The sequence below is a fragment of the Leptonotus elevatus genome, chromosome 1 (assembly GCF_054856555.1).
Source record: "Leptonotus elevatus isolate MCC_2025b chromosome 1, RoL_Lele_1.0, whole genome shotgun sequence".
NCBI classification, from domain to species: domain Eukaryota; kingdom Metazoa; phylum Chordata; class Actinopteri; order Syngnathiformes; family Syngnathidae; genus Leptonotus; species Leptonotus elevatus.
In genome coordinates this window covers 39914900-39942076 of record NC_141239.1, presented here as the reverse complement: position 1 = coordinate 39942076, position 27177 = coordinate 39914900, and the positions used below count along the sequence as shown (strand labels likewise).

The following is a 27177-nucleotide window of genomic DNA, read 5'->3' as shown; positions in this document are numbered from 1 at the left end:
TTCTTTTTTCTTTTTTGTAACAGTGAGGTCACAAAACTCTAACTTCCCACCTTCCTGGAATGCAGCAGTAGATCAAAAGAAAGAGAATGAACAGTTTTGTTCCGTTTGTGTGGGCAGATGAACATTTATATACTTAAAAAAAATAGATCATTATTGGGTTACTGAATTTGTGTGTTCATTGCTGTGATTGAAGTTGGAATGATTTATGACGTCTCCCATTTAAGCATTTGCTGGTGTGGTATCAAAATTTAAAAAAATTCTGCGTACATGTGTATGTCTGGTGAAAACCTTTTTTCATTACAATTAAAGAATCTTTGTGCACTTGGTCACTTTTTTACTTGTGACTGCCACCTCTGGCCCAAAGCGTAACTGCAGCATCTGCCTCAGGCTCTTTCTTGGTGCGAGTATGTAGCACGATCTTAAAGTGACGGCCACAGTTGACAAAGGAAGGCATGACTTCAAATGAGGTAAGAAAAACTCCGCCCCTCCCCTCCCCAAAGAAACTATGGTGCGTGCAGGGTCCGCACACTCTATACTATAAAGGGAAGATAAAAGCTGATAGGTGCGGTCAGAGTAAAACCGTCAGGGCTCTTCGTACTAATCTGGGCATTGGTGGGGCATGCATGATGTAGAAAAAGCTTTAACATTAACTTTTAAAATGGCATAATGCAGCTTTAAATTTAAAAACACATAAGGTAACATACATAATGTCTGAATACAACTTCATCAAATTCACATACTGTATGTCAGAGAAGTTACAAAGGATATCAAATACAAATTAAATACAGAATGATGAAATAAAAAAGGATACAATGCAACCCTGGAAAAATAAGTTGTAAAGTTCGCAAAAGGAAAATTATATGTACAAAATGTCTCTTAATTTTGTTTTGGATCAATTAATATATAATCTATAAGAGTATGAGAAAGCAGTCTTTTAATATTCCCTAATATCAAATCAAGAACCAGAACAAATGGGCCACATTTTCTTTACCTCAACACAAAAAGTGCAATAAATATCTTTCTCAAACTTCTGCAGGTAGAACTGATCAAATCTATGTATCATTTCAGTGGAAGTTTTTTTAATTTCGTTGGTGATGATGCAAGTGTCAGGTGAAAGCAGTCATCAATCAGTGTGTGCACGTGACAGCTCTTAATTGTGGGCGGAGTCTGCAGCTATAAAAAGGCCCCCTTCGACTGGAGCTCAAGCAGAGCCAATCTCATCTTCTGGAACGGAATCTTGTTTGTACACCAGAAGCTGCTGTTTGTCTAACTTTGTTTCCTTGAAGATTTCAGGATGAGCTGGAAGATGTTTGTTCTGCCCCTGGTGCTGCTGTGCTTGTGGGGGCTCCAAGAGGAAGGAGCGCAAGCCTGTAGCTGTTTCCCGATGCATCCGCAGCAGTTGTATTGCCAAACAGACGTTGTTGGTAAGTTGAACAGGATTCCACTTTCAGTATTTCTCTTATTTTGTGAATATTTCAAATGGTACAAAGTGAGTTTGGGAGTGTGTTTGTTCTGAAAGCATATGACGGTTTCCCAATCCAAGGTGAATTTTAGGATTCCACTATCCACAGGTTTGCGCTTCTGTTGCTTGGTGACTAAATGACTTCATACAGTCCTTTTACTTTAACTTAACATATAAGAACTTCTGTTCAAGTTGAGTTTCACTCTAAAAAGAGAATTGTTGACGCACTTAATATAATTGCTTGAAGTTGTAAAACACAATAGAATTAAAAAGTTTAATTGCGTTGATAAAACTTAATATAAAGTTTGGATTAACTTAATTAAAACGTGTTACCACTTGAAGCAATTCAATTAAGTTGGTCATCCATTATTATTGGAGTGTAGAGAATTACATGTTTTGCTTATGACATTTAAGCAATTAATGTTGCAAAGGGCAAATTCTTGTTTAATTTGTTGCGTACACTCTGGCAATTTAACTCAAGATTACTTTTTAAGCATTGCTATCACAAATTGGCTGGTATGTCAAATGTTAGAGTAGACAATATGGAGTATTGTACTCTTTGCGTGTTCAATTAACTGAATGGTGAGATCCTGGTGAAGAAGTCCCTTTGCAAAGGTAAATAATTATCAGAAGCTGACGACACTGAAGCCGTGTTCTATCAGGTTGTCTGTCCGGCTCTCCGTCACATCCTTATTTATTAAAAAGTGGGTGAATACGAAATGTGTCCACCCATCAGCCCACAGTACATTTGGTTACTACTCAGTGAATACAAGAGAATCTGTTCCCATGGGTATAAATCAGATTAGAGAAAAACAATAATAAGCCTGTGACTCCCTTCTGACCGGCAGATACCGAAACTCCCATTAAAGATAGCAAATGTACAAACCCGTTGCCCTTTCTCATGAAAGTAACACAGATAAGAATACAATTCTATTCATTGAGCCATACTGCTATAACTAAATCCAAAACGGCTAAAATATCAATTGAAACTGAAAAACAATGTTAATAACTCATCACAAAGCATGCAGTTTCTCTCAATGAATGAACTTATTCTCTCCCCCTGTTCGCCTAGTCTAATTTGTGACAAAATTATTTTTTTTAAAGCAGATGACTTGGCTATGCAAGAAAATTGCCACTGGTTGTTAAAGAAATGAATTTAAAGATGCGCTATAGTCTTTAGTTTAAATTTGTGCTGCTGTCTTGGCTCTAACCTGGATGCGGTTTTGGGTTTTAATGCATCTTTTGAAAATGTCTCCAGTCATAAGGGCCAAGGTTGTTGGAGTGATGCCTGGCGCACAAGGTAAAGGTCGGCCCACCAAGTATGACATCCAACACTTGACGGTGAGATACTTTGCATATAAATGCATCTTCATGTACAGTATGCATGTTAGACATGAATCTTTGCTTTTCAGACCTTCAAGGGAGTAAAAAAGCTTTTTGCTGCCATCTTCACTGGACCCAACTCTGCAGCATGTGGAGTCACTCTGACCAAGGGCGCTGAATATCTACTCATAGGTATAAAAACCTGGAATATTTTTGTCCCATGTGTAAAAGAAAACTATTAATAGTGCTCAAATATAAGCATTTGAATGCTTACACTGCCTATGACGGTTTAGACTTGTGCTGTGCATTAACATGCATCCATTGACTTGATCTGAGATATTCCTCTCCCGTCTTCTGCAATTGCAGGCAAGCTTCAGTCCGACGGCACACTGCACCTCTCCCAATGTGACTTCCACGAGCCGTGGGATTCCACACAAAAGAACCTTCTGTCCCGCTATGCACAGGGCTGTGCTTGCACGGTAACACAACTGGATTTTAACCTTGATTTTGTTTATGCTACTTGGTGGTCCCTTAATCCAGTAGATGTTGTTGTCCACTTTAAACGCATGGACAAGTGTCAACTGCTTTATTGGTGTCCTAAAATCTTAAGTTCTTGGTCACCCACAGATCAAGTCCTGCTTCTCCTTCCCGTGCTGCATGACCGGCCCAAGTGAGTGCTTGTGGACAGACTTCCTGCCGGGGAAGATGGGCGTTGGCGAGCAGGCCCAAAACTTCGCTTGCATCAAGAGCAGCAATGGATGTTGTGCCTGGTACAGGGCGGCTGACTGGTCTGAAAAGGCTAACTCGGAATAAAAAATAAAATCAATGCAGGCTGCTCTCTTTTCTTAAGCAATGGTGTTTTGCAAATGATTTTCGACCTATAGTTGACTAAACTACAAAGACAAGATATGTTCCTTTTTGTTTGCTGATGTTGTGGATCGAGTGGTCCACGGTGGCAGACAGTGGGGTCCTGGTATGAGCATGGTGTACGCAATGAACGCAAGTGCATTTTATTGGTGGCATTTTGAATGTACAGAGATACCGTCCCTGAAGACCCTGACGCTCATTGTTGTGCCATTCATACACGTCATTATCCAACATACTCATTGGACATGTCGCCCAGTGTGCATGTTTGGGATGCTTCGGATCGGCGTATATGACAGCGTGTTCCAGTTCCTGATGATATCCTGCAGGATAACTGCACATTTCTTGAGTGTTCTTTTATTGTAGCCGTCCTAAGGGACACCTGTACAATAATTATGCTATCTTGATATGCCACACCTGTGAGGTGGGATGGATTATCTTGACAAAGGAGAAATGCTCACATACACAGATTTAGACTGCTTTGTAAACACTATTTGTAAAATGACTTTGTGTATGTAGAAAAAGTTTTAGATCCTTAAGTCCAGCTTATGAAAAATGGAAGCAAAAACAAGTGCTGATTGGTGTTTGGTTTCTTATTTCTTATGGAGAAATTTGGATCAATGAGTTTTGATTAAGATAAAATTGCGTGTGGGTAGACTTTTCATATTCACTAATAACAAAACACATTCTTCCAAAATAAGAAAAAACGGTGATAAATAGTCCATGAACAATAGCAAATTACGTTCAGAGTTGGAGGGCTTACTTTTAAAATGTAAACCGTTACAGTTACAAGTTATCTGCTAAAAAATTTAGTTAGTAACGTAATCCAAGTACCATAATAAAGTAATGTAACTGGATTACTTTTGAAATTACTCCAATACCGAGTATGCTCATTAAGACAAAATCAAAATAAATATCACCACAATATATATTCTATACAATGTACCCCTGCTATTTGCAGGTGATACGGTGATCTGGGCAGCCTACAAATAGCAAAAATCCTTGTGTAATTAAAAAGCATAAAGGCGATTGATTGATTGATGGCCATATGCTGTTTTTGAACTATCACTAAAAGCAACCACACCTCACAGATAGATGGATGGATGATAGATAGATAGATAGATAGATAGATAGATAGATAAATCCAATTAAGATGATAATGCGTGACATCAACTGCAAAATGAACTTATAGCCGTGTATATGTTGCGTATGATGTTTAAATAATGAATTGGTGGGAGGAAGATTTGTTTGGAAGGTGTAACTCACATTATGGTTGTAGGCTAGCGGGCTAGCTAGCAAGAAGCTACAGCGCGTAGCATACCTCTGGACTCTTAGCTCAAACTTTCGCTCCGAGTAAGTTCCAGTGAATACCGGTCGCCATTTCTAGTGATGGCAAAATGAAGCTTCATGAAGCACTTGTAATATTTTTTGACTCCCCTAGATGGTGCTCTTGATTTAAATATAAAGGCTAGTGCAAAGGAAATTGATTACATTTCCACTGCATCTTTCAACCAAGAGTGGCATCTAAAGGAGTCAAAAAATATTACAAGTGCTTCATGAAGCTTCATTTTGCCATCACTAGCCATTTCCTCCTCCCGTTCGTGAAGCTTTTTCAAACTGCCCGCGCGTGGAGGATACGACTAGTCAGTTTGTTCGTACCCACCTCCCCGACATGTAGCAACGGTCCCACTTGCGCAGGCGTGCATGCGCGCTCTCACTCTCTGTCTCTCTCTCTTTCTCTCTCTCCCTTTCTCGTCCTCGCTCTCTTTCGCACTCTCTCATCGTAGACATTGTAATCCCTGGAAGTAATCCCCATTATTAATAAATTTAACTGTAATCTGATTACATGTTTTTTCCTGTAACTGTAACGTAATACAGTCACATGTTTGTTGTAATCTGATTACGTAACGGCGGTACATGTATTCCGTTACTCCCCAAGCCTGTTTACATTCCAACTGTTTTGTGCATGGACCAGGCCAAACGTTTCTTTACTTCAACACTTTAACAATTTCTTAAATTCATTAACGACATATTTTGATTTCATGTCCCAACTCAAACGGAACCAAAAGCTAACATTTCTCCCCCCCAGTCACTGATCATTCTTATTTTTTCTGATCTAAGCTCTACCAGAAGGGGCGGGACACAATTTGTCGTTGATTTATATTTCATTAATCACACAAGAAACTTCCAAATATGACCGTGTTGACACTTTTAGAGAAAGTGCCCTTTGTTCTACTCTTAGACTCAGAGAAAAGGGAAATGGCGTCTTTAGGTTACATCATGAGACTTACCAATATATAAAATAAATAAAATAATATTATATATATATATATATATATATATATAATGTTACAGGCCTTGTGATATAACAGGGTTTTTTGATTGCATGAATTTACTGTAAAATAACAGTTAAATGCTGTAAAATCCAAGGATGCTGTAGTTTGTAGAAAAAACGTGTTGGGATATTACAGGGGAACTTACATTAAATTACACAAAAAAATAATTATTATTATTGCGAAATGCTGGTAATTTTTTTACAGTGTTTTTTTTTTTTTTTACAGTCAGCTCACAAAACTCTGGAATGCATCAGTAGATCAGACAAAAGAGAATGAACATTTTTGTTCCTTTTGTGTAGACAGATGAACATGAATACTTAAAAGAAAATTCATCATTATTGGATGACTGAATTTGAAGTTTGTGTGTCAATTGCTGTGATTGAAATTAGAATGATTTATGATGTCTCCCAATTAAGCATTTGCTGGTGTGGTGTCAAAACAAAACTTTTCTGCGTACATGTGTATGTTTGTTGAAAACTTTTTTTTTTTTTTATTAAATTTAAAAACACATAGGGTAATATACATAAAGTCTGGACACAATATTAGTATACAACTTCAACAAATTCATATCCTGTGTCAGGGAAGTTGCAAAGGATATAAAATACAAATGAAACAGAACGATGAAATAAAAGAGAGGATACATTGTAACCCTAGAAAATTAAGTTGTAAAGTTTGCAAAATGAAAAAAATAGATACAAAAAACCCTCAGAATCTTGTTTATTATGCAGAATTTGTGTTCAATTAATATAGAATTTTGATGAAATAATGGTCTATAAGAGTATGAGCAAGCAGTCTTCATATTTCCTTATATCAAATAAATAACCAGAACAAATGTGCCAAATTTTATTTACCGCAACACAAAAAGTGCAATTAATATCTTTCTCAAATGTCTCATTTCAGACAAGAGGAAATGTTTTTAATTTTGTTGGTGTGGACGCAAGTGTCAGGTGAAAGCAGTCATCAATCAGTGTTTGCAAGTGACGGCTCTTAATTGTGGGCGGAGTCTGCAGCTATAAAAAGGCCCCCTTCGACAGGAGCTCAAGAAGAGCCAACCCCATCTTCTGGAACGGTATCGTGTTTGTACACCCAGAAGCTTCTGTTTGTCTAAAGTTGTTTCCTTGAAGATTTCAGGATGATCTGGAAGATGTTTGTTCTGCCCCTGGTGCTGCTTTGCCTCCAAGAGGAAGGAGCACAAGCCTGTAGCTGTTTCCCGATGCATCCGCAGCAGTTGTATTGCCAAACAGACGTTGTTGGTAAGTTGAACAGGATTCCAGTTTCAGTTGTTTTTCTCTTATTTTTGTCATTATTTCACACTCTATGCAGTAGTACTGATTTTTGCAAATGTGTTTTATTCTGTATGTGTATGACACTTTCCCAATCAAAGGTGAATTTTTAGGGTTAGGATTTCAAACCCCATCCACATCCAGCGGAAAAGTGGACAGTTAACTTTTGTTTTTATTTTATTTTTTATGCATTTGCAGTCTAATTTGTCATAAAATGACATTTTTAAAGATAGCAATTGACTTGACTGTAACATAACAAAGACATTTGAATAAATATATTTATATATTATGCTAAAAAAGCATTTAAAGACTTTCCGCTGCTGTCTTGGGGCACCGACTCTTCCAACCTGGATGCCCCTTTGGGTTTTAATGCATCTTTTGAAAACATGTATTTTCTAGTCATAAGGGCCAAGGTTGTTGGCGTGATGCCTGGCGCACAAGGTAAAGGTCGACCCACCAAGTATGACATCCAACACTTGACGGTGAGATACTTTTGACATAAATAAATCTTCATGTACAGTATGCATGTTAGACATGAATCTTTGCTTTTCAGACCTTCAAGGGAGTAAAAAAGCTTTTTGCTGCCATCTTCAGTGGACCCAACTCTGCAGCATGTGGAGTCACTCTGACCAAGGGCGCTGAATATCTACTCATAGGTATAAAAACCTGGAATATTTGTGTCCCATGTGTAAAAGAAAACTATTAATAGTTCTCAAATATAAGCATTTGAATGCTTACACTGCCTATGACGGTTTAGACTTGTGCTGTGCATGAACATGCATCCATTGACTTGATCTGAGATTTTCCTCCCGTCTTCTGCAATTGCAGGCAAGCTTCAGTCCGACGGCACACTGCACCTCTCCCAATGTGACTTCCATGAGCCGTGGCATTCCACACAAAAGAACCTTCTGTCCCGCTATGCACAGGGCTGTGGTTGCACGGTAACACAACTGGATTTTAACCTTGATTTCGTTTATGCTAATTAGCTGTCTCTTAATCCAGCAGATGTTGTCAACTGCTTTATTGCTGTTCTAGTCGTGTCCCAACATGTTTATTAAGTCCTTGGTCACCCACAGATAAAGTCCTGCTTCTCCTTCCCGTGCTGCATGACCGGCCCAAGTGAGTGCTTGTGGACAGACTTCCTGCCGGGGAAGATGGGCGTTGGCGAGCAGGCCCAAAACTTCGCTTGCATCAAGAGCAGCAATGGATGTTGTGCCTGGTACAGGGCGGCTGACTGGTCTGAAAAGGCTTACTCAGAATAAAAACTAAAATCAATGCAGGCTTTTCTCTTTTGTCTAGCACTGGTGACTCTTGAATTTGGGATGTTCTGTTAAATGGACTATGCTGTTCGACCTATAGTTGACTAAACTACAAAAACAAGATACTTTATGTTCAAACAGTTTATCATTGTTTCTAGCAAATTAACTTGGAATTTTATGGCTACAACACTTTTCAAAAAAGCTTGGACGGGTGGCAAGACTGATAAAGATGAGGAATGCTCATCAAACCCTTGAGTTTGTTTACCTCTATGAGAACTTAGCTGAACAATTTAAAAGGATACTTGACTAATTGAGCCATTTTCCAGCAGAAGTAGAAAATGTATTTGTCTAAAATAAATTTAATATCTACTTTTCATGAACAATTAAGACATTTTATTTTATTTTTTGTCACTTGGTGTTGACTGAAACCAAACACGCGTGCCAATCAGGGCTCAACTGTTCTGGGTTTGGTTGTGACATTAGCAAACTGAACTATGATTGGTTGTTACCCTTTTCCTGAGAACACGTCACAGCGAGGGCCAAATGTGTTTTTAAAGGTATTTTACTGTGCATGAAAAATAATGAAACTGCCACTCGATCCCAGCATGAGCATTTCTCTTTGGCGTGGCGTCTTATGGGTGAGCAGTTTACAGATGTCGTGGATCGAGTGGTCCATGGTGGCAGACAGTGGGGTCCTGGTGTGCGCAATGAACACAAGTGCATTTTATTGGTGGCATTTTGAATGCACAGATACCGTCCGTGAAGACCCTGACGCTCATTGTTGTGCCATTCATACACGTCATCAGCCAACATACTCATTGGACATGTCGCCCAGTGAGCATGTTTGGGATGCTTAGAATCGGCTTCTATGACAGCGTGTTCCAGTTCCTGACAATATCTTGCAGGAAAACTGCACATTTCCAGAGTGTTTTTTATTGTGGCCGTTAAGTTATTAACATTGTTTTTCAGTTTCAATTTATATTTTAGCCGTTTTGGATTTAGTTATAGCTGTGGAGCTCAATGAATGGGATTGTCTATTGTATCTGTCTCACTCTCCTGAGAAAATAAGGGAGTGTATGTAGTCTGGTACCTGTCTCTGTCGGAAGAGGCACAGGCTGATTATTGTTTTTCTCTAATCTGATTTATAGCTATGGGAACTTGCAGAAGGGAGGAGAGAGGAATTCTCTTGTATTTACTGAGTTGTAAACAAATGTATTGTGGGCTGATGGGAGGAGACTTTTCGTATTCACCCACTTTCCAATAAATAATGATGTGCCGGAGTAGAGAAGACACAATCTGACCAGAACACGAGGTTTGAGTGTCGTCAATTGTTGTCATCAGAAGCTTCTGTTTTAATGATACCTTTACAAAGGGACTTCTTCACCAGAATCTCACCATTCAGTTAATTGAACACGCAAAGAGTACAATACTTAATATTGTCTACTCTAACAAATGGTGTCCCCGACGCTGAATTATAACGAATGGTGACCTCCGCTGAATTCTAATGGAGGGTGGTATTCTGACGTAGAGCAAGCTGCGGCGTTCACGGACGGGCGGAACTTCTAGGCCTAAATAAATAAAGTACGGTAAGTGGAGACTTTTATCCACGTAGGGAGGTTCTGTCTGTTTGGGTCCGCTGCAACTGGTTTTTCATCTTCCAAATTGTCTAAATTTTAAATGAGATCTGTGTGAACAAGTTGTAGTTTGATGTCGTTAGAGAGTTGGGATAATTCCTACGATATTGAACTAAACACGTCGTGGGGTGGTGCATTTTTTAGTGACGTAAATGCAGACCTATTGAGGGATAAAGCTTTTTTTGTACTGGAAGATATAGCGGTTAATTTGTTAATTTGTTTTGTTTCGTCACGCTATGAAGAATCCTTAGACCATAATATATATTGAATAAAAGGGTTACCGGATGACGTAAAAAGTCTTTCTTTTTGCTAAGGATCGCGAAGATTATGGTATTGCGCTCTGTCTTTTTGGGCAGTTTTGGCCGATTGGAGGACTAGTATCATAATTGCTCATGACTCTTGGTGAGAACGTCCTTTTACACGTAATATGTTTTTTGAAAAAGCGCCTGTTTGAAATTGAACAGTATTGAGGGGTACAGGTTGATTACAGTAATAATTGGATTTGTGTTACAGTATTTGCAATCGAGAGATTACGTGAATTTTATTTTATTTTTTGGCGCTCCTACGATTGTAGTTTTGGGGTCAGGATTACCGTATGAATTCCTTTTGTTCTACGGTTGAATTCGATAGCGCGTGACAAGTTATTTTGAAAATGAGCGCCTTGCAAAAATTTTGCAATATATGGAGAACAGTTTAGCTCAGCGGGATTGGATATCTGCTGTGTATAAACGAGAGGTCACGTGATTCGTATGTCTGTTGTGTGGCCATATGTGTTAACCTATTGAACTATTATACTAAAAGTGAGACGTCACTGTATTGATAAATATTAATACTACTTGCGTAGAATAGAAACCGAAAGTAAAAATAGCCTACAAACAAAATGGGGGCGATTTCGACCCGGATACAGAATGGTTTGTCCTGAATGCGCTTCCGGTTCATAGTTGGGACTTGTACTTGTGAGTCGCAGCCGTGCGGAAAAATAAAAACGTCGATATGAAATGAAAAAACAAACTATGGATCGATTGTATGAAAAGCTTTCGCTGGACAAAATGGTACGTCAGACTTTTGTATTTTCTTTGTTGGTAATGATGTAGTGGCTGAATTTGATGCTAAAATGACTCCAGCATTTGTGGAGCAGTTTACGGGTGATTTGTTCGAAGTTAACCCGTTTACTGAAATCACCGTACAAAACTGCGGTTTAAATGCCATAAGATTTGTAGACAACGAATTGATATAATAAAACCGTTTATTATTTTATAATGACTAAAGAGTGTGTGCGTATGTATTTGAGTGTGTGACCTAGCTTCTAAAAGGTGGGGGCTATTATTGTGAAAAATGTGCATATGGGGATTTTGTTTGTTTTTCTTCAATATCTTTAACTAAGTTTGGTGTTGTTTTTGTGTCAGATGAGACTGTTGTGATAGTGGCGTTTGTTTTATTAATGGGAATGTGGTAAAATAGGTTTTGCGATGTATAATGTTAAGACCCCCCCCCCCCCCCCCCCCGTTTCTAGGTTAGAAGAAAAGGAGGGGGCTGTGGGTTAGAGCATAATGTGTCCTCGTAATGGGACTTTTTCTTTGTCAAAATGGTAAGAGAGGAATGATAAACAATAAAAAATAAGTAATAGTATTTGAAAGATATTGTTGAGTTTTTGTAGAAGAATATTAAATTAGTGTTTTATTTTTTTTTTTTTTTTTTTTTTTAGTGACTGAGCCAATAGTCTTTACACTTTAATGATTGATGAAGATGGTTAATTTGTTAACTTTCCCTTTTCGGGACAAATGAAATTGAGAAATAAAGAATAATGATAAAATAATGGTATTTTGTTTGCCTACATCTGTACAGCTGTGGCTAGAAGTAAGATAGTTGAATAAGAAGTTATAAATGTTTTTGAAATTGACATAATGATAATGATTTTTAATATTTGTTTTTTCTCTGAGTGTGTCATTTCAGAAACTGATGTTTGAGTTCCAAGGCAGATGAGGGTTTGATGGCCTTCACTGATTACAAACTGCGAACGAAAGCAGGAAGTGAACTGTCTTGCTGTGATCCCATTTCCTCAGTCTGGCATTGTAGTGCATTGGATCGGCCGGGTGCATTCGTTGGTCGAGGTGAGCGCCTGGAAGGACCGAAAATGTGTCATCGGATCCACATTGCAGACAGCGTCTGAATGGATGTGGCAGAGATCAAAGGTCAAAAGCCGCAGAGCAACAGTCTTCTCGTCCTGTGCCTAAAAAAACATGATGCTAAACTTCCACAATGCCCAGTGACTGTGTACAAGCCTCATTACAGATGTCTCCTCTCAATGAACTTTGTCTGAAAGCTGGTGGTCTGACTGGGATGCGACCCTTCAATCAGTGAAATGCTGCACGGTATATGCAAGGCATTTTTAATGTGTTGAATGGGGAACTGTGATCTATAGCAAGATATTTCAGGAAATTGAAAACGACATATGTGAATTGGAAATGAGGGATTGAGAAAATTTATTTCAATCTATAAGCCTACTAAATTTTTGCCTATATTTTTGGGAGAATCAGTTTCTGAATTGGTACAATGGGAATTTTATTAATATGATATGATACAATATACTTTTATTTTCCCCGTGTGGAACTTTTTCCTGGACTTTGTCCAGCTGCAGCTACAATATAGAAAAAATAATAGAATAAAATGAGTAGTAACAAGTAAAAGACTAACTAAGAGTTTGATGGTTAATTTTAGATTTTTTTTTTTCACAGCACTGTGATTTATAAATCCCAGAAATATTTTGTGTGCTGTGTATTTTACGAGCCCCACTAATATGTAAAAGAGGTGACTTTGATTAGCAGTTTGAGCTTAAATCTAGGAGAATTAGAGTAATATGGTTACCTCTATTTTTATGGCCCCAAAGTCATCATATATTAGTGTCTTACATTGTATCTGCTTGTGCTCATTTTTATTGTAGTGTTTTGTAGTTTTTTCGTTTACCTCATAGCCTGATTTAGAGGGTTGTGTTATTTACGACGTCTTTTGAGTTATGGGGTCTCTATTTTGTCCTCCCTTTAACTTGACGTGTATGAAAAAATCAGTGGATCTTTGTCAAATGAGGGAGTTTATGTTTAAGAAATTAACCAATGTAGACGAATTAGTAGTTTGAATATGAAAAGGTTTTGAAGTGATAATCAACAGTTTGAATATGAAGAAATCTACCAGAGGAAATCGAGCAAAGTAAGTCTGAAGCAAGCAAGGACAATAATGCATATTCGCCGGATGAAGGTAATTATATTATATTATATCTTTTATTTTAGAAAAATGTAATGTTTGGAGCCCAGTGTTTGCAAAAGAGTATAGATAATATGAATATATGTGAGCTTTTTCCAGGATCATCATGATTCGGCCAGTCATGGGATTCTGGATTCTGGGAAGAGAATATATGTATGCTAGTAAAATGATTCCTTTCAGGATGGTGAAAGGCACAGTTATGCAAATTTAGAACAAATTTAGTCGTGGTAAAAAATTACCTATTATTGAACAAAACCTATTTGAAAAATAAATATTTACAAGCTCTGTCTTATATTAATGAATGAGCGAATGCCATTCAACTCAATCAAAGGCTGGGCTCTATTTTAATGTAAAAAAAATAGATATTTTCCTGTTCCAACAGCACAGGACCTACGGATCTTAACCAAATAACATTTACTAATCCCAACTAACAAAAACTATCAGGGTTTTTCCTCCAAATAAAATTTATGTGAGTTTATGAGAAACTAAAAATGAAAAGTTTCTGCACTCAGGAGAACGGCCCCAGGGGGTCGGAGAGGAAATATTGTGCAGTTCGCTGCACAGAAAGAAGGATGAAGACATCTGGTCTACAAGGCTTCCGGAGACGTGCCAGGCTCAGCTATCTCATCAACTGATGATCATCAATCTTATCACCTCCGACCTGGGAGCCACGTCAGCTGACCCAGTGTTCGGTTCTGGAGCGGCCGTTTCGACATCATTCGACATCGTTTTGACATCATTCAACGGATCAAGTCAAGTGCCTTTTCTTGGGAAATCATTCCACGAAGAGTCACATTTTCGGGCAGAATAATCCCGGTGACAAATCGAAGAATTTGGGTAGTCTACCCCAGATTCTTAAAGAAGAGAAAAACTATTGCGTCACTTTTTTCATTCAACAAAGAACTTCATCACGAGATGGCTTCAAAGAACACATATTCGTCTGCCGATACATTGCGACACTTTTTAATGAACAACATTTTATGTTAAGCCTCACATATGCTACGCTTATTCCACTAAAAATCTTTTAAATGTATCAAATTGTTTTTTAATGTCATATGATTGCTAAACTACCTCCTCTCCTGCTAAAGGGATGTTTTAATGATAATTATTTCCACCACACAACCATTGAAAAAAATGTTTTAATGTGTTGAGCTCTCATGAGCTCAAATGAGGGAATGTTAAGTTATTAACATTGTTTTTCAGTTTCAATTGATATTTTAGCCGTTTTGGATTTAGTTATAGCTGTGGAGCTCAATGAATGGGATTGTCTATTGTATCTGTCTCACTCTCCTGAGAAAATAAGGGAGTGTATATAGTCTGGTACCTGTCTCTGTCGGAAGAGGGGAGGCACAGGCTGATTATTGTTTTTCTCTAATCTGATTTATAGCTATGGGAACTTGCAGAAGGGAGGATAGAGGAATTCTCTTGTATTTACTGAGTTGTAAACAAATGTATTGTGGGCTGATGGGAGGAGACTTTTCGTATTCACCCACTTTCCAATAAATAATGATGTGCCGGAGTAGAGAAGACACAATCTGACCAGAACACGAGGTTTGAGTGTCGTCAATTGTTGTCATCAGAAGCTTCTGTTTTAATGATACCTTTGCAAAGGGACTTCTTCACCAGAATCTCACCATTCAGTTAATTGAACACGCAAAGAGTACAATACTTAATATTGTCTACTCTAACACCGTCCTAAGGGACACCTGTACAATAATTATGCTATCTTGATATGCCACGCCTGTGAGGTGGGATGGATTATCTTGACAAAGGAGAAATGCTCACAAACATAGATTTAGACTCATTTGTGAACAATATTTGCAAAATGACTTTTTGTCTATGTAGAAAAAGTTTTTCTTTAAGTCCAGCTTATGAAAAATGGAAGCAAAAACAAGTGTTGATTGGTGTTTGGTTTCTTATTTCTTATGCAGAAATTTGGATCAATGAGTTTTGATTAAGAAAAAATTGTGAGTGGGTACACTTTTCATATTCACTAATACTAAATAACACATTCTTCCAAAATGAGAAGAAGCGGTGATAAATAGTCCATGAATGATAGCAATTTACCTTCTAACTGTTTTGTGCATGGACCAGACCAAACGTTTCTTTACCTCAACACGACAATTGCAATTTATATTTTTCTCAAATTTCTGCAAATAGAAATTTGTTGGATAAAATCTGTCATTTTACAGGAAATCTATTTGTGCTGATGAACTCTCAGGTGAAAGTAATCATTAATCAGTGTGTGCGGCGGCGACGCTTAATTGTGGGCGGAGTCTGCAGCTATAAAGAAGTCCTGGTCAAAAAGAACTCAAGCAGAGCCAATCTCCTGTTGTAGCAGAACAGAACTCTTCTTTTGGAACGGCATCCTGTTTGTGCAACCAAACTCTTCTGCGGGTCTTACTTTGTGCCCTTGAAGATTTCAGGATGAGCTGGAAGATGTTTGTTCTGCCCCTGGTGCTGCTGTGCTTGTGGGGGCTCCAAGAGGAAGGAGCGCAATCCTGTAGCTGTTTCCCTATGCATCCCCAGCAGTTGTATTGCCAGACAGATGTTGTTTGTAAGTTGAATGGGACTCCACTTTTAGTATTCCACCCCTCTATTGTATATATATTTTTTAGTTTAATGTAATATGTTCTTCTGTATGTCTTGGCCCATAATCTTCTAACCTGCATGCCACTTTTCTGTTTGTCTTTTCGTTCTAGTTATCAAGACAGATTGTTGGAGTGATGCCTGGAGCACAAGGGAAAGGTGGACTCACAAAGTACAACATCAAACATACCAAGGTAAGATACTTTCTGTATTTCATCTATCTTCATATATGCATGTTAACATGAATCTGTTTTTCAGACCTTCAAGGGTGTTGAAAAGCTTTTTGGAGAAATTTACACTGCACCGAACTCTGCAGCATGTGGAGTCGCTCTGACCAAGGGCATTGAATATCTACTCATGGGTATGAAAGACAAAGTCACCTAATATAAGCCTTTCCTTGTTGAAGGTTTCAACACTGCCTATGCCAGATTTTAGACTTGATTTATTTTACTATATGGCCTATACTTGTTATGGATGTTGTGAGGTTTCAGTTCCCCTCCTGTTTTGTGCAAATGCAGGCAGTCTGACGGCTCACTGCATGTTTACCTGTGTGACTTCCATCAGTCGTGGGATTCCTTGAGCGCCATGCAAAAAAACCTGTTGGCTCTCTACAATAAGGGCTGCGACTGCACGGTAGGAACGCAACTGTAGAATTTTAGCATTGTTGTGTGTGTTAACATGTTTAACTCCCTGTCACCGTAGATAACTGCCTGCGTCTCCTTCCCGTGCTGCATGACCGGCCCGACAGAATGCTTGTGGACCGACTTCTTGCCGGGCAACTTGGGCAGTCGTGACCAGAGTGAAAACTTTGCTTGCATCAAAAGCAGCAAGGGATGTTGTTCCTGGTACAGGGGGGATGGCTGGTCTGCAAAGCGCTACCCTGTTTTAGAAGGCCATTAACTCAAAATAAAACCAATGCAGGTCTCTTTCTCTGATTTGGCACTGTGACTTTTGGCTGCTAGTTTGAATTATCATGAAGTTGTAATGCAACATTACAGATTTAAGGGAGAGGCAGTTTGGATTTCTTGTCTTTCGGTTGTTGATTCAGGACTTTCTAACGGCGCGGAAGGAATTGAGAAATGACTTTCCCCTAAAGTATCAAGTTTTTACTAAAATGGGTTATGAATGTTGCAGATTTTGTGATGGTTTCTTTCAGTTTTAAATGCTTTTCTAAGTGTTATAATGCACTATATTAAATTTTACTTTTTGTTTTCGTGGGGGCGCAGTGCTCCCTGGTCATACCTGAGGCCCATCAGAGTCTAGCAACCTGCATACCAGAAAAGTGGGAAATATGAGTTGTCTCACTCGTATTGTACCAGCTATGGCCTTAAGTATTCCAGGTGACTGTAAACGGAGGGCTAATAATGAAAATTGTTTTTTGATCCCCAAAATACATTTTGATCTACTTTGTAATTATTTGAACTTTTCCTACATTACACTTAGCATATCTTAAAGTTGGTACTAAATCGTAAAAATGATATTTTTATAATATGTTTTGCCATTCACGGTCTGTCTTTGTGCGGGGTTGCCGTTTTCGAGTGACGTCAGATTGAAGCAACTCTGTGACGACGAGGTACTTTTCCCCCCTTCGACTTTGCAAAAGGATCCTCCCTGTTTTGAGTGGCGTTTCAGTTAACTTTTCCTGCACTGTAAAAATGTTCCTTGTGATTTCACAATACGTAATTGGATAAGAACCCACAACCTCCTGGTTAGAGACATCCACTCCACCACTGAGCCATGCTGCCCTCGGTGCTATTTTGCAGTCACTGCAAGCTGCAGGAAGAAAGCAAAAGCTGTGACGTCGTCTATTATTTCTAGTAATTGAAAAAATTTATATATATCACAAGTTTTACCACAAGTGACCTTCTTCCCTTTAACAATTTCTTAAATTCATTAACGACATATTTTGATTTCATGTCCCAACTCAAACGGAACCAAAAGCTAAGATTTCTTCCCCCCCAGTCACTGATCATTCATATTTTTTCTGATCTAAGCTCTACCAGAAGGGGCGGTTCACAATTTGTAGTTGATTTATATTTCATTAATCACACAAGAAACTTCCAAATATGACCGTGTTGACACTTTTAGAGAAAGTGCCATTTGTTCTACTCTTAGACTCAGAGAAAAGGGAAATGGCGTCTTTAGGTTACATCATGAGACTTACCAATATATAAAATAAATAAAATAATATTATATATATATATCTATATATATATATATATATAATGTTACAGGCCTTGTGATATAACAGGGTTTTTTGATTGCATGAATTTACTGTAAAATAACAGTTAAATGCTGTAAAATCCAAGGATGCTGTAGTTTGTAGAAAAAATGTGTTGGGATATTACAGGGGAACTTACATTAAATTACACCAAAAAATAATAATTATTATTGCGAAATGCTGGTAATTTTTTTACAGTGTTTTTTTTTTTTTACAGTGAGCTCACAAAACTCTGGAATGCATCAGTAGATCAGACAAAAGACAATGAACAGTTTTGTTCCTTTTGTGTAGACAGATGAACATGAATACTTAAAAGAAAATTCATCATTATTGGATTACTGAATTTGAAGTTTGTGTGTCAATTGCTGTGATTGAAATTAGAATGATTTATGATGTCTCCCAATTAAGCATTTGCTGGTGTGGTGTCAAAACAAAACTGTTCTGCGTACATGTGTATGTCTGTTGAAAACCTTTTTTTTTTTTATTAAATTTAAAAACACATAGGGTAACATACATAAAGTCTGAACACAATATTAGTGTACAACTTCAACAAATTCATATCCTGTGTCAGGGAAGTTGCAAAGGATATAAAATACAAATGAAACAGAAGGATGAAATAAAAGAGAGGATACAATGTAACCCTAGAAAATTAAGTTGTAAAGTTTGCAAAATGAAAAAAATAGATACAAAAAACCCTCAGAATTTTGTTTGTTTGTTTATTATGCAGAATTTTTGATGAAATAATGGTCTATAAGAGAATGAGCAAGCAGTCTTTTCATATTTCCTTATATCAAATAAATAACCAGAACAAATGTGCCCAAATTGTATCTACCGCAAAACAAAAAGTGCAATTGATATCTTTCTCAAATTTCTGCAGGTAAAAACTGGTTGGATAAAATCTATGTCTCATTTCAGACGAGAGGAAATGTTTTTAATTTCGTTGGTGTTGACGCAAGTGTCAGGTGAAAGCAGTCTTCAATCAGTGTTTGCAAGTAACGGCTCTTAATTGTGGGCGAATTCTGCAGCTATAAGGCCCTCTTCGACTGGAGCTCAAGCAGAGCCAACTTCATCTTCTGGAACGGAATCTTGTTTGTACACCCAGAAGCGGCTGTTTGTCTAACTTTGTTTCCTTGAAGATTTCAGGATGATCTGGAAGACGTTTGTGCTGCCCCTGGTGCTGCTGTGCTTGTGGGGGCTCCAAGAGGAAGGAGCGCAAGCCTGTAGCTGTTTCCCGATGCATCCGCAGCAGTTGTATTGCCAAACAGACGTTGTTGGTAAGTTGAACAGGATTCCACTTTCAGTTGTTTTTCTTCCTTTTTTGTCATTATTTTTAAAAATTATGCAGTAGTACTGATTTTGCGAAAGTGTTTTATTCTGTATGTGTATGACAGTTTCCCAATCAAAGGTGAATTTTTCGGGTTTGTATTTCAAACCACATCCAGTGGAATAGTGGACAGTTAATGTTTGTATTTATTTAATTTTTTATGCATTTGTAGTCTAATTTGTCATAAAATGACATTTTAAAGCTAGCAATTGACTTGTCTGTGACATAACAAAGACATTTGAATAAATATATTTGTTTATATGATGCTAAAAAAGCATTTAAAGGTGCGCGAGCCTTTCATGTGGCTTTCCGCTGCTGTCTTGGGGCACCGACTCTTCCAACCTGGATGCCCCTTTGGGTTTGAATGCATCTTTTGAAAACATGTATTTTCTAGTCATCAGGGCCAAGATTCTCGGAGTGATGCCTGGCGCACAAGGTAAAGGTCGACCCACCAAGTATGACATCCAACACTTGACGGTGAGATACTTTTGACATAAATGCATCTTCATGTATGCATGTTGGACCTGACTCTTTGTTTTTGTTTTTCAGACCTTCAAGGGAGTAAAAATGCTTTTTGCTGCCATCTACACTGGACCCAACTCTGCAGCATGTGGAGTCACTCTGACCAAGGGCGCTGAATATCTACTCATAGGTATAAAAACCTGGAATATTTTCGTCCCATGTGTAAAAGAAAACTAATAATAACTTAATAGTGCTCAAATATAAGCATTTGAAGGCTTACACTGCCTATGACAGTTTAGACTTGTGCTGTGCGTTAACATGCATCCATTGACTTGATCTGAGATTTTCCTCCTGTCTTCTGCAATTGCAGGCAAGCTTCAATCCGACGGCACACTGCACCTCTCCCAATGTGACTTCCATGAGCCGTGGGATTCCACACAAAAGAACCTTCTGTCCCGCTATGCACAGGGCTGTGGTTGCACGGTAACACAACTGGATTTTAACCTTGATTTTGTTTATGCTAATTAGCTGTCTCTTAATCCAGCAGATGTTGTCAACTGCTTTATTGCTGTTCTAGTCGTGACCCAACATGTTTATTAAGTCCTTGGTCACCCACAGATCAAGTCCTGCTTCTCCTTCCCGTGCTGCATGACCGGCCCAAGTGAGTGCTTGTGGACAGACTTCCTGCCGGGGAAGATGGGCGTTGGTGAGCAGGCCCAAAACTTCGCTTGCATCAAGAGCAGCAATGGATGTTGTGCCTGGTACAGGGTGGCTGACTGGTCTGGAAAGGCTAACTCAAAATAAAAAATAAACTCAATGCAGGCTTTTCTCTTTTCTTCAGCACTGGTGACTTTCGAGGTACAAACCCAATGAATTTGGGATGTTCTGTTAAATGGAATACAATGTTTTGCAAATGATTTTCAACCTGTAGTTGACTAAATTACAAAGACAAGATGCTTGATGTTCAAACAGTTTATCATTATTTCTAGCAAACTAACTTCGCATTTTTATTGCTGGGACGGGTGGCAACACTGCTAAAGATGAGATGCTCATCAAACACTTGTCTGTAAAATCTCCCAGATGAACAGAATTGGAAACTGGGGTCCAAGATTGGGTAAAAAAAAAAGTTTCCCTGAATTGCTCAGTCATTCACAAGCAAAAATGTGGTGAGGTTTACCTCTGAGTAATCATAAGAAAGCAGCTGAACAATTTAAAATGACACTTGACTAATTTTGCCATTTTTCAGCATTAGTCTAGAATACATTTGATAGCTACTTTTCATGTACAATTAATACCTTAAGTCATTTTTATTTTATTTTTTTTATGTCACTTTGTGTTGAATAAACGTGCGTTAAATAGATACTGACCAATCAGGGCTCACCTGTGTTCTGGGTTTGGTTGTGACATTAGCAAACTGAGCTATGATTGGTTGTTACCCTTTTCCTGAGAACATGTCACAGCAAGGGCCAAATGTGTTTTTAAAGCTATTTTACTGTACATGAAAAATAATGAAGCTGCCAACTGCCACTGGACATGACTGGAACTGAGCATTTCTCCTTGGCGTGGCATATGGGTGAGCAGTTTACTGATGGTGTGGATGGAGTGGTCCATGGTGGCAGAAGGTGGGTCCTGGTATGCGCATAGTATGCATGGTGTGCGCAATGAACACAAGTGCATTTTAATGGTGGCATTTTGAATGCACAGAGATACCGTCCCTGAAGACCCTGACGCTCATTGTTGTGCCATTCGTACACTTCATCTAACCTACTCATAGGATGTCGCCCAGTGAGCAGGTTTGGGATGCTTAGAATCGTGGTGTGCGCAATGAAGACAAATGCATTTTATTGGTGGCCTTTTGAGTGCATTGGTCTGGAAATAGTGGTATCTAAAATCCCTATAATTTAGCATGCATCCTTTTACTTAATGAGTTGAGATTTTACCCATCCCATCATTTCATCTCCTGTCTTCTAACATTACAGGCAGACTGCACTCCGATGGCAAACTGCATGTCTCCCTGTGTGACTTCCATGAGCTGTGGGATTCCTTGAGCGCCACGCAAAAGAACCTTCTGTCCCGCTCTGCACAGGGCTGAGGTTGCACGGTAACACAAATGGATTTAAGCCTTGAATTTGTTTATACTGTTCTTTAGTGGCACCTTAATCCAGTAGAACATGAACATGTTTGATTAAACCATTGACCTACCACCCATAGATAATGTCCTGCTTTTCCTTTCCGTGCTGCATGACCGGCCCAGCCGAGTGCTTGTGGCCTGACTTCCTGACAGGCAAGTTGGGCAGTCATGACAGGCCCAGAGCAGCAACGGATGTTGTTCCTGGTACAGGGCGGCTGACAGGTATGAAAAGGAATACCAGGCTTTAAGAAGCCATTAACTCAAAATAAAAATGAATAAAATCAATGAATGCAGTGTTCTCTATGGTGACAATCCAGCACTTGCTGCAAATTACTTCTGATTCTTCTACAATGATGATGGTCATGACATGCAGCGTTGGCCTGCTTGCGTGACCTTATTACTTCATAAGAAGATGCCTTAAACCTTTCTCAGTTTGAGGCAATTTCTTAGTTTTCAGAGGTGGCTGATGTTAGTCTTCCAATGACACAATGACATGGCATTGTGGGATTTGGGAATGTCGCTAAAGGGACTCTTGTAGCATACTTTTGCAATATCACAGAATGAACAAAAAATGAACTTTGCTCTCAAGGGTCAGCAATTAAGTTCTTGCTAGAAATTTTTTTGTATGTTAAAAAAAAAGTGTTGCACTTTATGTGAAGCATAATGTAAGAAACGTGAAGTTGGGTAAAATAATTTCCCTCAATTGTTGTGTTATTCACAAGCAAAAATGCGGTGAGGTTAACCTCTGTGAGCAATCATGAGAAAGTAGCTTCACAGTTTAAAAGGATACTTGATTAATTTAGCCATTTTTACGAAAGTTAATATTTTGTCTAGAATAAATTTGAGAACTACTTTTCATGTACAATTACAGTTTTTCTCCATAGGTTTGGCACATTTCTTGAAACCGAGATGACATTTTCAAAACTGCAAGCTCATTTGGCCAAACAGACTTACATTTGTGCACAACCTATCAGTTGATTATCAAAAGCACATATCTATCCCGAAACTGTTCACACATGCGTCACTCCAAGTTCCTTTCCCAAACAAAGAGTTGGTACAGTCACATTTGCAAAGATCCTTCTCAATTGCTTTGGCTCATCTGCATTCACTTAGTTATTTTGCCAAAAATAACTTGGATGATTTTGCACATCTCTTTGGATCATCTGCAAAAGCTCATATCTCTCCCAAAACAGCTCACCTATGTGTCAAAATCGAATTTATATTTCACACAAGTAGTCAGTGCCCCCAAAATGCATCGTCCCTTTGGCATTCTGTGAGCACTACAAGTAAAAATCATTAGATGATTTCTTACAACAGCTGACAAAATACAATTATTTATAAAACTGAGGGAAAAAAAGGGATTTTACAAGAGCAGTATTCAAAGTTTGCGGTATGACATACAGTCAAGGGAATTGCAACCGTTTTTATTCACACAAAGTTACTTACACACTAGAGTGCAACAAAATGGTCTAACCTCCTCATAAATCACATTTTAATGGAAAAAATATCTGCCTCAAATAAAAACCAAATGTCAAAATTTAAAGAAACATGGTCTACGTATATAGAATTTTATAACCTAAACCTGGTTACTTAATTCTGTCTGTTAGCAAGAGCCACAGCAGCGTGATAACTTGCATTGATGTTTCTGTATTTGGCAATTTGTAACTAATGTTTGTGTTTTTATAGTCAGGAACCCGGCTGCTGCCAGCGGGATCGAGCGGATTCGCCTCCGATGGGCACCAGGGGTTGATATTCGGATTCACGGCATGCCAGTGGGTTCATTCTGTGGGTGCTGTCCCCCCTGGCTGGGCGTGGGCGGGTCTGCCCCTCTGTTGGCTGCTGGGTGGCGGCTGCGTCTTGGCCGTTCCCTGGGTCTCTTGGGGGGTGCTGTGTTGCGGGGCTTTCCCTGGCGTCTGGGGCGGCGCCGTTCCGGCGCGGTCCGTCGCTCTGTGCCCGGCGACGCGGTTCGGGGCCTGTGGGCCGCCGGGGTGCCCGGTGGTTCCCTCTCCCCTCCCCCTTCCTCCCCCTTGCTGCCTCTCCCTCCTCGCCTCTCCCCGCCCGTCCTCCGCCTCCCTGTCTCTTCTCCCTCGTCACCCTTCCTCCTCCTCTCCCCCTCTCTCTGCGGCCCTGCCGCTGCCCCCTGCCCTTCTTGTCATCTCCTTCCCCCCTCCCTTCCCCCTCCCCGGTACGCCTTCCTTCCCCTCCCCTGGGCCGGGGGCTCCATCCATGGCCCGGGTCTCGGTGCTCCAGGGGCCAGCGGGGGTGGCTGGGGTTTGATGTCGTGCCCGCCCCGCTCCGGTGGGCGTCCTGGCACCTCGGGCGGGACCCAGTATCCGGGGGACGAGCCCTATCGCCCCGCCGGGCTTGTCCCATATGCCCGCCGAGGTCCCGGTGGGGTGGGTGGGGGCTTGGTGGGCGGGTGCGCCTCCTGCCCCCGCCCGGTTGGGGAGGGCCCCGCTGGTTGCTCCTCTTAACTCACTACACTAGGTTTGCACAATACACTTTTATAGACATATAGGGCACATAACACACTTTGGGGGGTGGGGTAGGGTGGAAACACCGTCTTCACCCTACAACTCCCCTCCAATTTTAATGCACCACACAACTGGGGGGTGGGGGGGGGGGCTTGTGGGTGTGCCATCGGTTGGGGACCGCGGTATAGAGCAGTGCTGCGGTCCCCTGTCCGTGTCCCCAACCCCCCCCCCCCCCGCCCTATCTATTTTTTTTAATGCACCACATACACTCAGTAACATGCTTGGGTGGCGGGTGGATCGGAGCAAGGGAATATCATTTCCATCGGCTCCGGTTCACCTGCTCCTAATTTTAATGCACCACACACACACACTTGTATATACACTGGGTGGGGTCACATTCACGGTTTAGGGGTAGAGTTCGCCAGTCGGCGAGCTGGCGGACTCAGTAACAGGGGTTAACTTTCACAAAGAACGCTAAGGTGACGCCCGGGGCCTTCCCCCGCTGGGCCTGGGGTTCAGGGGTGTCGGCCGTCCTCCGGTGCCCCCATCTCCCCTTCTGCCCCCGGTGTTCCGTCCCTCCACGCGGCGGGGGGTGGGGTGGGCGCGGCTGCCCTCTCCGCTCCGCTGTCCGGCCCCTCGGGATTGGGGACTTGGGGGCGGCTGGGGCTGGGTTGGGGTGGATGGCGGGGGTGGATTGGGGGCGGGGGGGGGTGTCGTGGGGGGGGGCGGGGGTTGGGGGCCGGTGGGGTGCCTGGTGGGCCTGCAGTGCCCCGTCCTGCTGCGTTGGGTCGGGGGCGCGGGCCGTGTTGGGGTGGGGGGCACTCCTGCTCCTGGGTTTGCTCTCCAGCCGGTGGCCCTGGCGGGGCCCAGGGGTCGTCCTTTGGCGCTGCCGCGGCCTGGGGGGCCCTGAGGTGTTGCGCTTGCTCTGTCCTGGCAGGGGTCGACGGCTCTCCTCTTTGGTGGAGATTTTCATGCATGCCAGATCCACCACACCAGCATCTACCGAAACTCAGACACAATCTGCTTCCTAGATCGCAGCGGATATTTTCCCTTGCAATGTAGCGAGGAAAAAAACGGCGTGAATGTCTCAACCATCCTCTATACCATAGGTGTCAAACTCTGGTCCTCGAGGGCCTTATTCCTGCAGGTTTTGGAGGTTTCCCTCTTCCAACACAAGCTGACTTCAATCAGCACGATCGTTATCAGGCTTATGCAGAGCTTGCTGATGAGCTGATCATATATCAACTGTGTTGGAGAAGGGAAACATCCAAAACCTGAAGTACTCCGGCGCTCGAAGGACCGGAGTTTGACAGCTGAACTTTTTGGTAACAGCTGAATCCGCTGACCAATTGCGCCACAGAGTAAGTTTTTGAATTTCAACACAAGTCAACAATCGTTCAAATTCAAAGGGATATTTTGAAAAACTGTACCACGTCCCTGAGAGGGGTTGAACCGTCAACCTTTCGGTTAACAGCAAAATGCACTTAACTATTGCACCACAGAGACACTGCATGTAGCGGCAAAAAAACAATCAAATTCACAGGGAAATTCTGAAAAACTATACATCTTCCCAGGGTGGGCTCGAACCACCAACCTTTAGATTAAAAGCCAAATGTAATGACCTATTGCGCCACAGAGACACTGCAAGAAACAATATTTACAGTTTTTTAAATTCAACAAATTTTTTTATTTCCTATTATTGATTAAGATTGGAATTTCTCCCAAAACTTGTTGTAGCCAGATTTGAACCAGCGACCTAAGGATTTCAGCCGATACCTTCCACAGTCCTCCACTCTACCAACTGAGCTACCGAAGGTTGCTGTGCTTTCTCAAGAACATCTGAGGAATGGATAACAAAGTATAACTCGTCAACTACCAACTGTGACATTTTTAAATTTGTATATTTAGATGAGTTGGAGAAATGTAATTTTATTTCCTATTTGTGATTAAGATTGGGAATTCTCCAAAAACTCCTTCAAGCCGGAGTCAAACCAGCGACCTAAGGATTTCAACCTATACCTTCTACAGTCCTCCGCTCTACCAACTGAGCTATCGAAGGTTGCTGTCTCTTCTCAAGAACATCTGAGGAATGAATTAGCCACAAATCTTTTTATTTCCTATTTGTGATTAAGATTGGTAATTCTCCAAAAACTCCTTCGAGCCGGAGTTGAACCAGCGACCTAAGGATTTCAACCAAAACCTTCTACAGTCCTCCGCTCTACCAACAGAGCTATCGAAGGTTGCTGCGTTTTCTCAAGAACATCTGAGGAATGGGGATAACAAAGTATAACTCGTCAACTTGCAACTGTGACATTTTTATATTTGTATGTTTAGATGACTTGGAGAAATGTATTTTTATTTCCTATGTGTGATTAAGATTGGGAATTCTCCAAAAACTCATTCGAGCCGGATTTGAACCAGCGACCTAAGGATTTCAACCTATACCTTCTACAGTCCTCCGCTCTACCAACTGAGCTATCGAAGGTTGCTGTCTCTTCTCAAGAACATCTGAGGAATGAATTAGCCACAAATCTTTTTATTTCCTATTTGTGATTAA

General features: G+C 40.4%; 4 protein-coding genes and 3 non-coding genes across 7 annotated transcripts; 4 read left to right on the top strand and 3 right to left on the bottom strand.

Annotated features, from left to right (window-relative positions):
* Nucleotides 1-1294: 1294 nt before the first annotated feature.
* LOC147182087 (metalloproteinase inhibitor 2-like) lies at nucleotides 1295-3598 on the top strand. Its single transcript, XM_086079249.1, has 5 exons — nucleotides 1295-1424; nucleotides 2721-2803; nucleotides 2875-2977; nucleotides 3152-3264; nucleotides 3413-3598. Exons 1-5 carry the CDS (start codon nucleotides 1295-1297, stop codon nucleotides 3596-3598), a joined length of 615 nt encoding a protein of 204 aa, XP_085935375.1.
* A 3519-nt stretch (nucleotides 3599-7117) lies between these two features.
* On the top strand, nucleotides 7118-8530 carry LOC147182086 (metalloproteinase inhibitor 2-like). The gene is made up of 5 exons (XM_086079125.1): nucleotides 7118-7238; nucleotides 7668-7750; nucleotides 7822-7924; nucleotides 8097-8209; nucleotides 8345-8530. The coding sequence occupies exons 1-5, from the start codon at nucleotides 7118-7120 to the stop codon at nucleotides 8528-8530; spliced, it is 606 nt and encodes a 201-aa protein (XP_085935251.1).
* A 7316-nt stretch (nucleotides 8531-15846) lies between these two features.
* Nucleotides 15847-16908, top strand: LOC147182085 (metalloproteinase inhibitor 2-like). Its single transcript, XM_086079000.1, has 5 exons — nucleotides 15847-15985; nucleotides 16132-16202; nucleotides 16267-16383; nucleotides 16531-16641; nucleotides 16711-16908. The coding sequence occupies exons 1-5, from the start codon at nucleotides 15847-15849 to the stop codon at nucleotides 16906-16908; spliced, it is 636 nt and encodes a 211-aa protein (XP_085935126.1).
* Nucleotides 16909-19033: 2125 nt separating this feature from the next.
* Nucleotides 19034-20832, top strand: LOC147182084 (metalloproteinase inhibitor 2-like). Its single transcript, XM_086079628.1, has 6 exons — nucleotides 19034-19106; nucleotides 19366-19503; nucleotides 19948-20030; nucleotides 20103-20205; nucleotides 20386-20498; nucleotides 20634-20832. Exons 2-6 carry the CDS (start codon nucleotides 19374-19376, stop codon nucleotides 20817-20819), a joined length of 615 nt encoding a protein of 204 aa, XP_085935754.1. The 5' UTR covers nucleotides 19034-19106; nucleotides 19366-19373; the 3' UTR covers nucleotides 20820-20832.
* A 5759-nt stretch (nucleotides 20833-26591) lies between these two features.
* trnay-gua (transfer RNA tyrosine (anticodon GUA)) lies at nucleotides 26592-26679 on the bottom strand. Its single transcript is given in 2 exon segments — nucleotides 26592-26627; nucleotides 26643-26679. It is a non-coding gene; the product is annotated as a tRNA-Tyr (tRNA).
* Nucleotides 26680-26772: 93 nt separating this feature from the next.
* On the bottom strand, nucleotides 26773-26860 carry trnay-gua (transfer RNA tyrosine (anticodon GUA)). Its single transcript is given in 2 exon segments — nucleotides 26773-26808; nucleotides 26824-26860. It is a non-coding gene; the product is annotated as a tRNA-Tyr (tRNA).
* Nucleotides 26861-27017: 157 nt separating this feature from the next.
* trnay-gua (transfer RNA tyrosine (anticodon GUA)) lies at nucleotides 27018-27105 on the bottom strand. The gene is given in 2 exon segments: nucleotides 27018-27053; nucleotides 27069-27105. It is a non-coding gene; the product is annotated as a tRNA-Tyr (tRNA).
* Nucleotides 27106-27177: the final 72 nt, after the last annotated feature.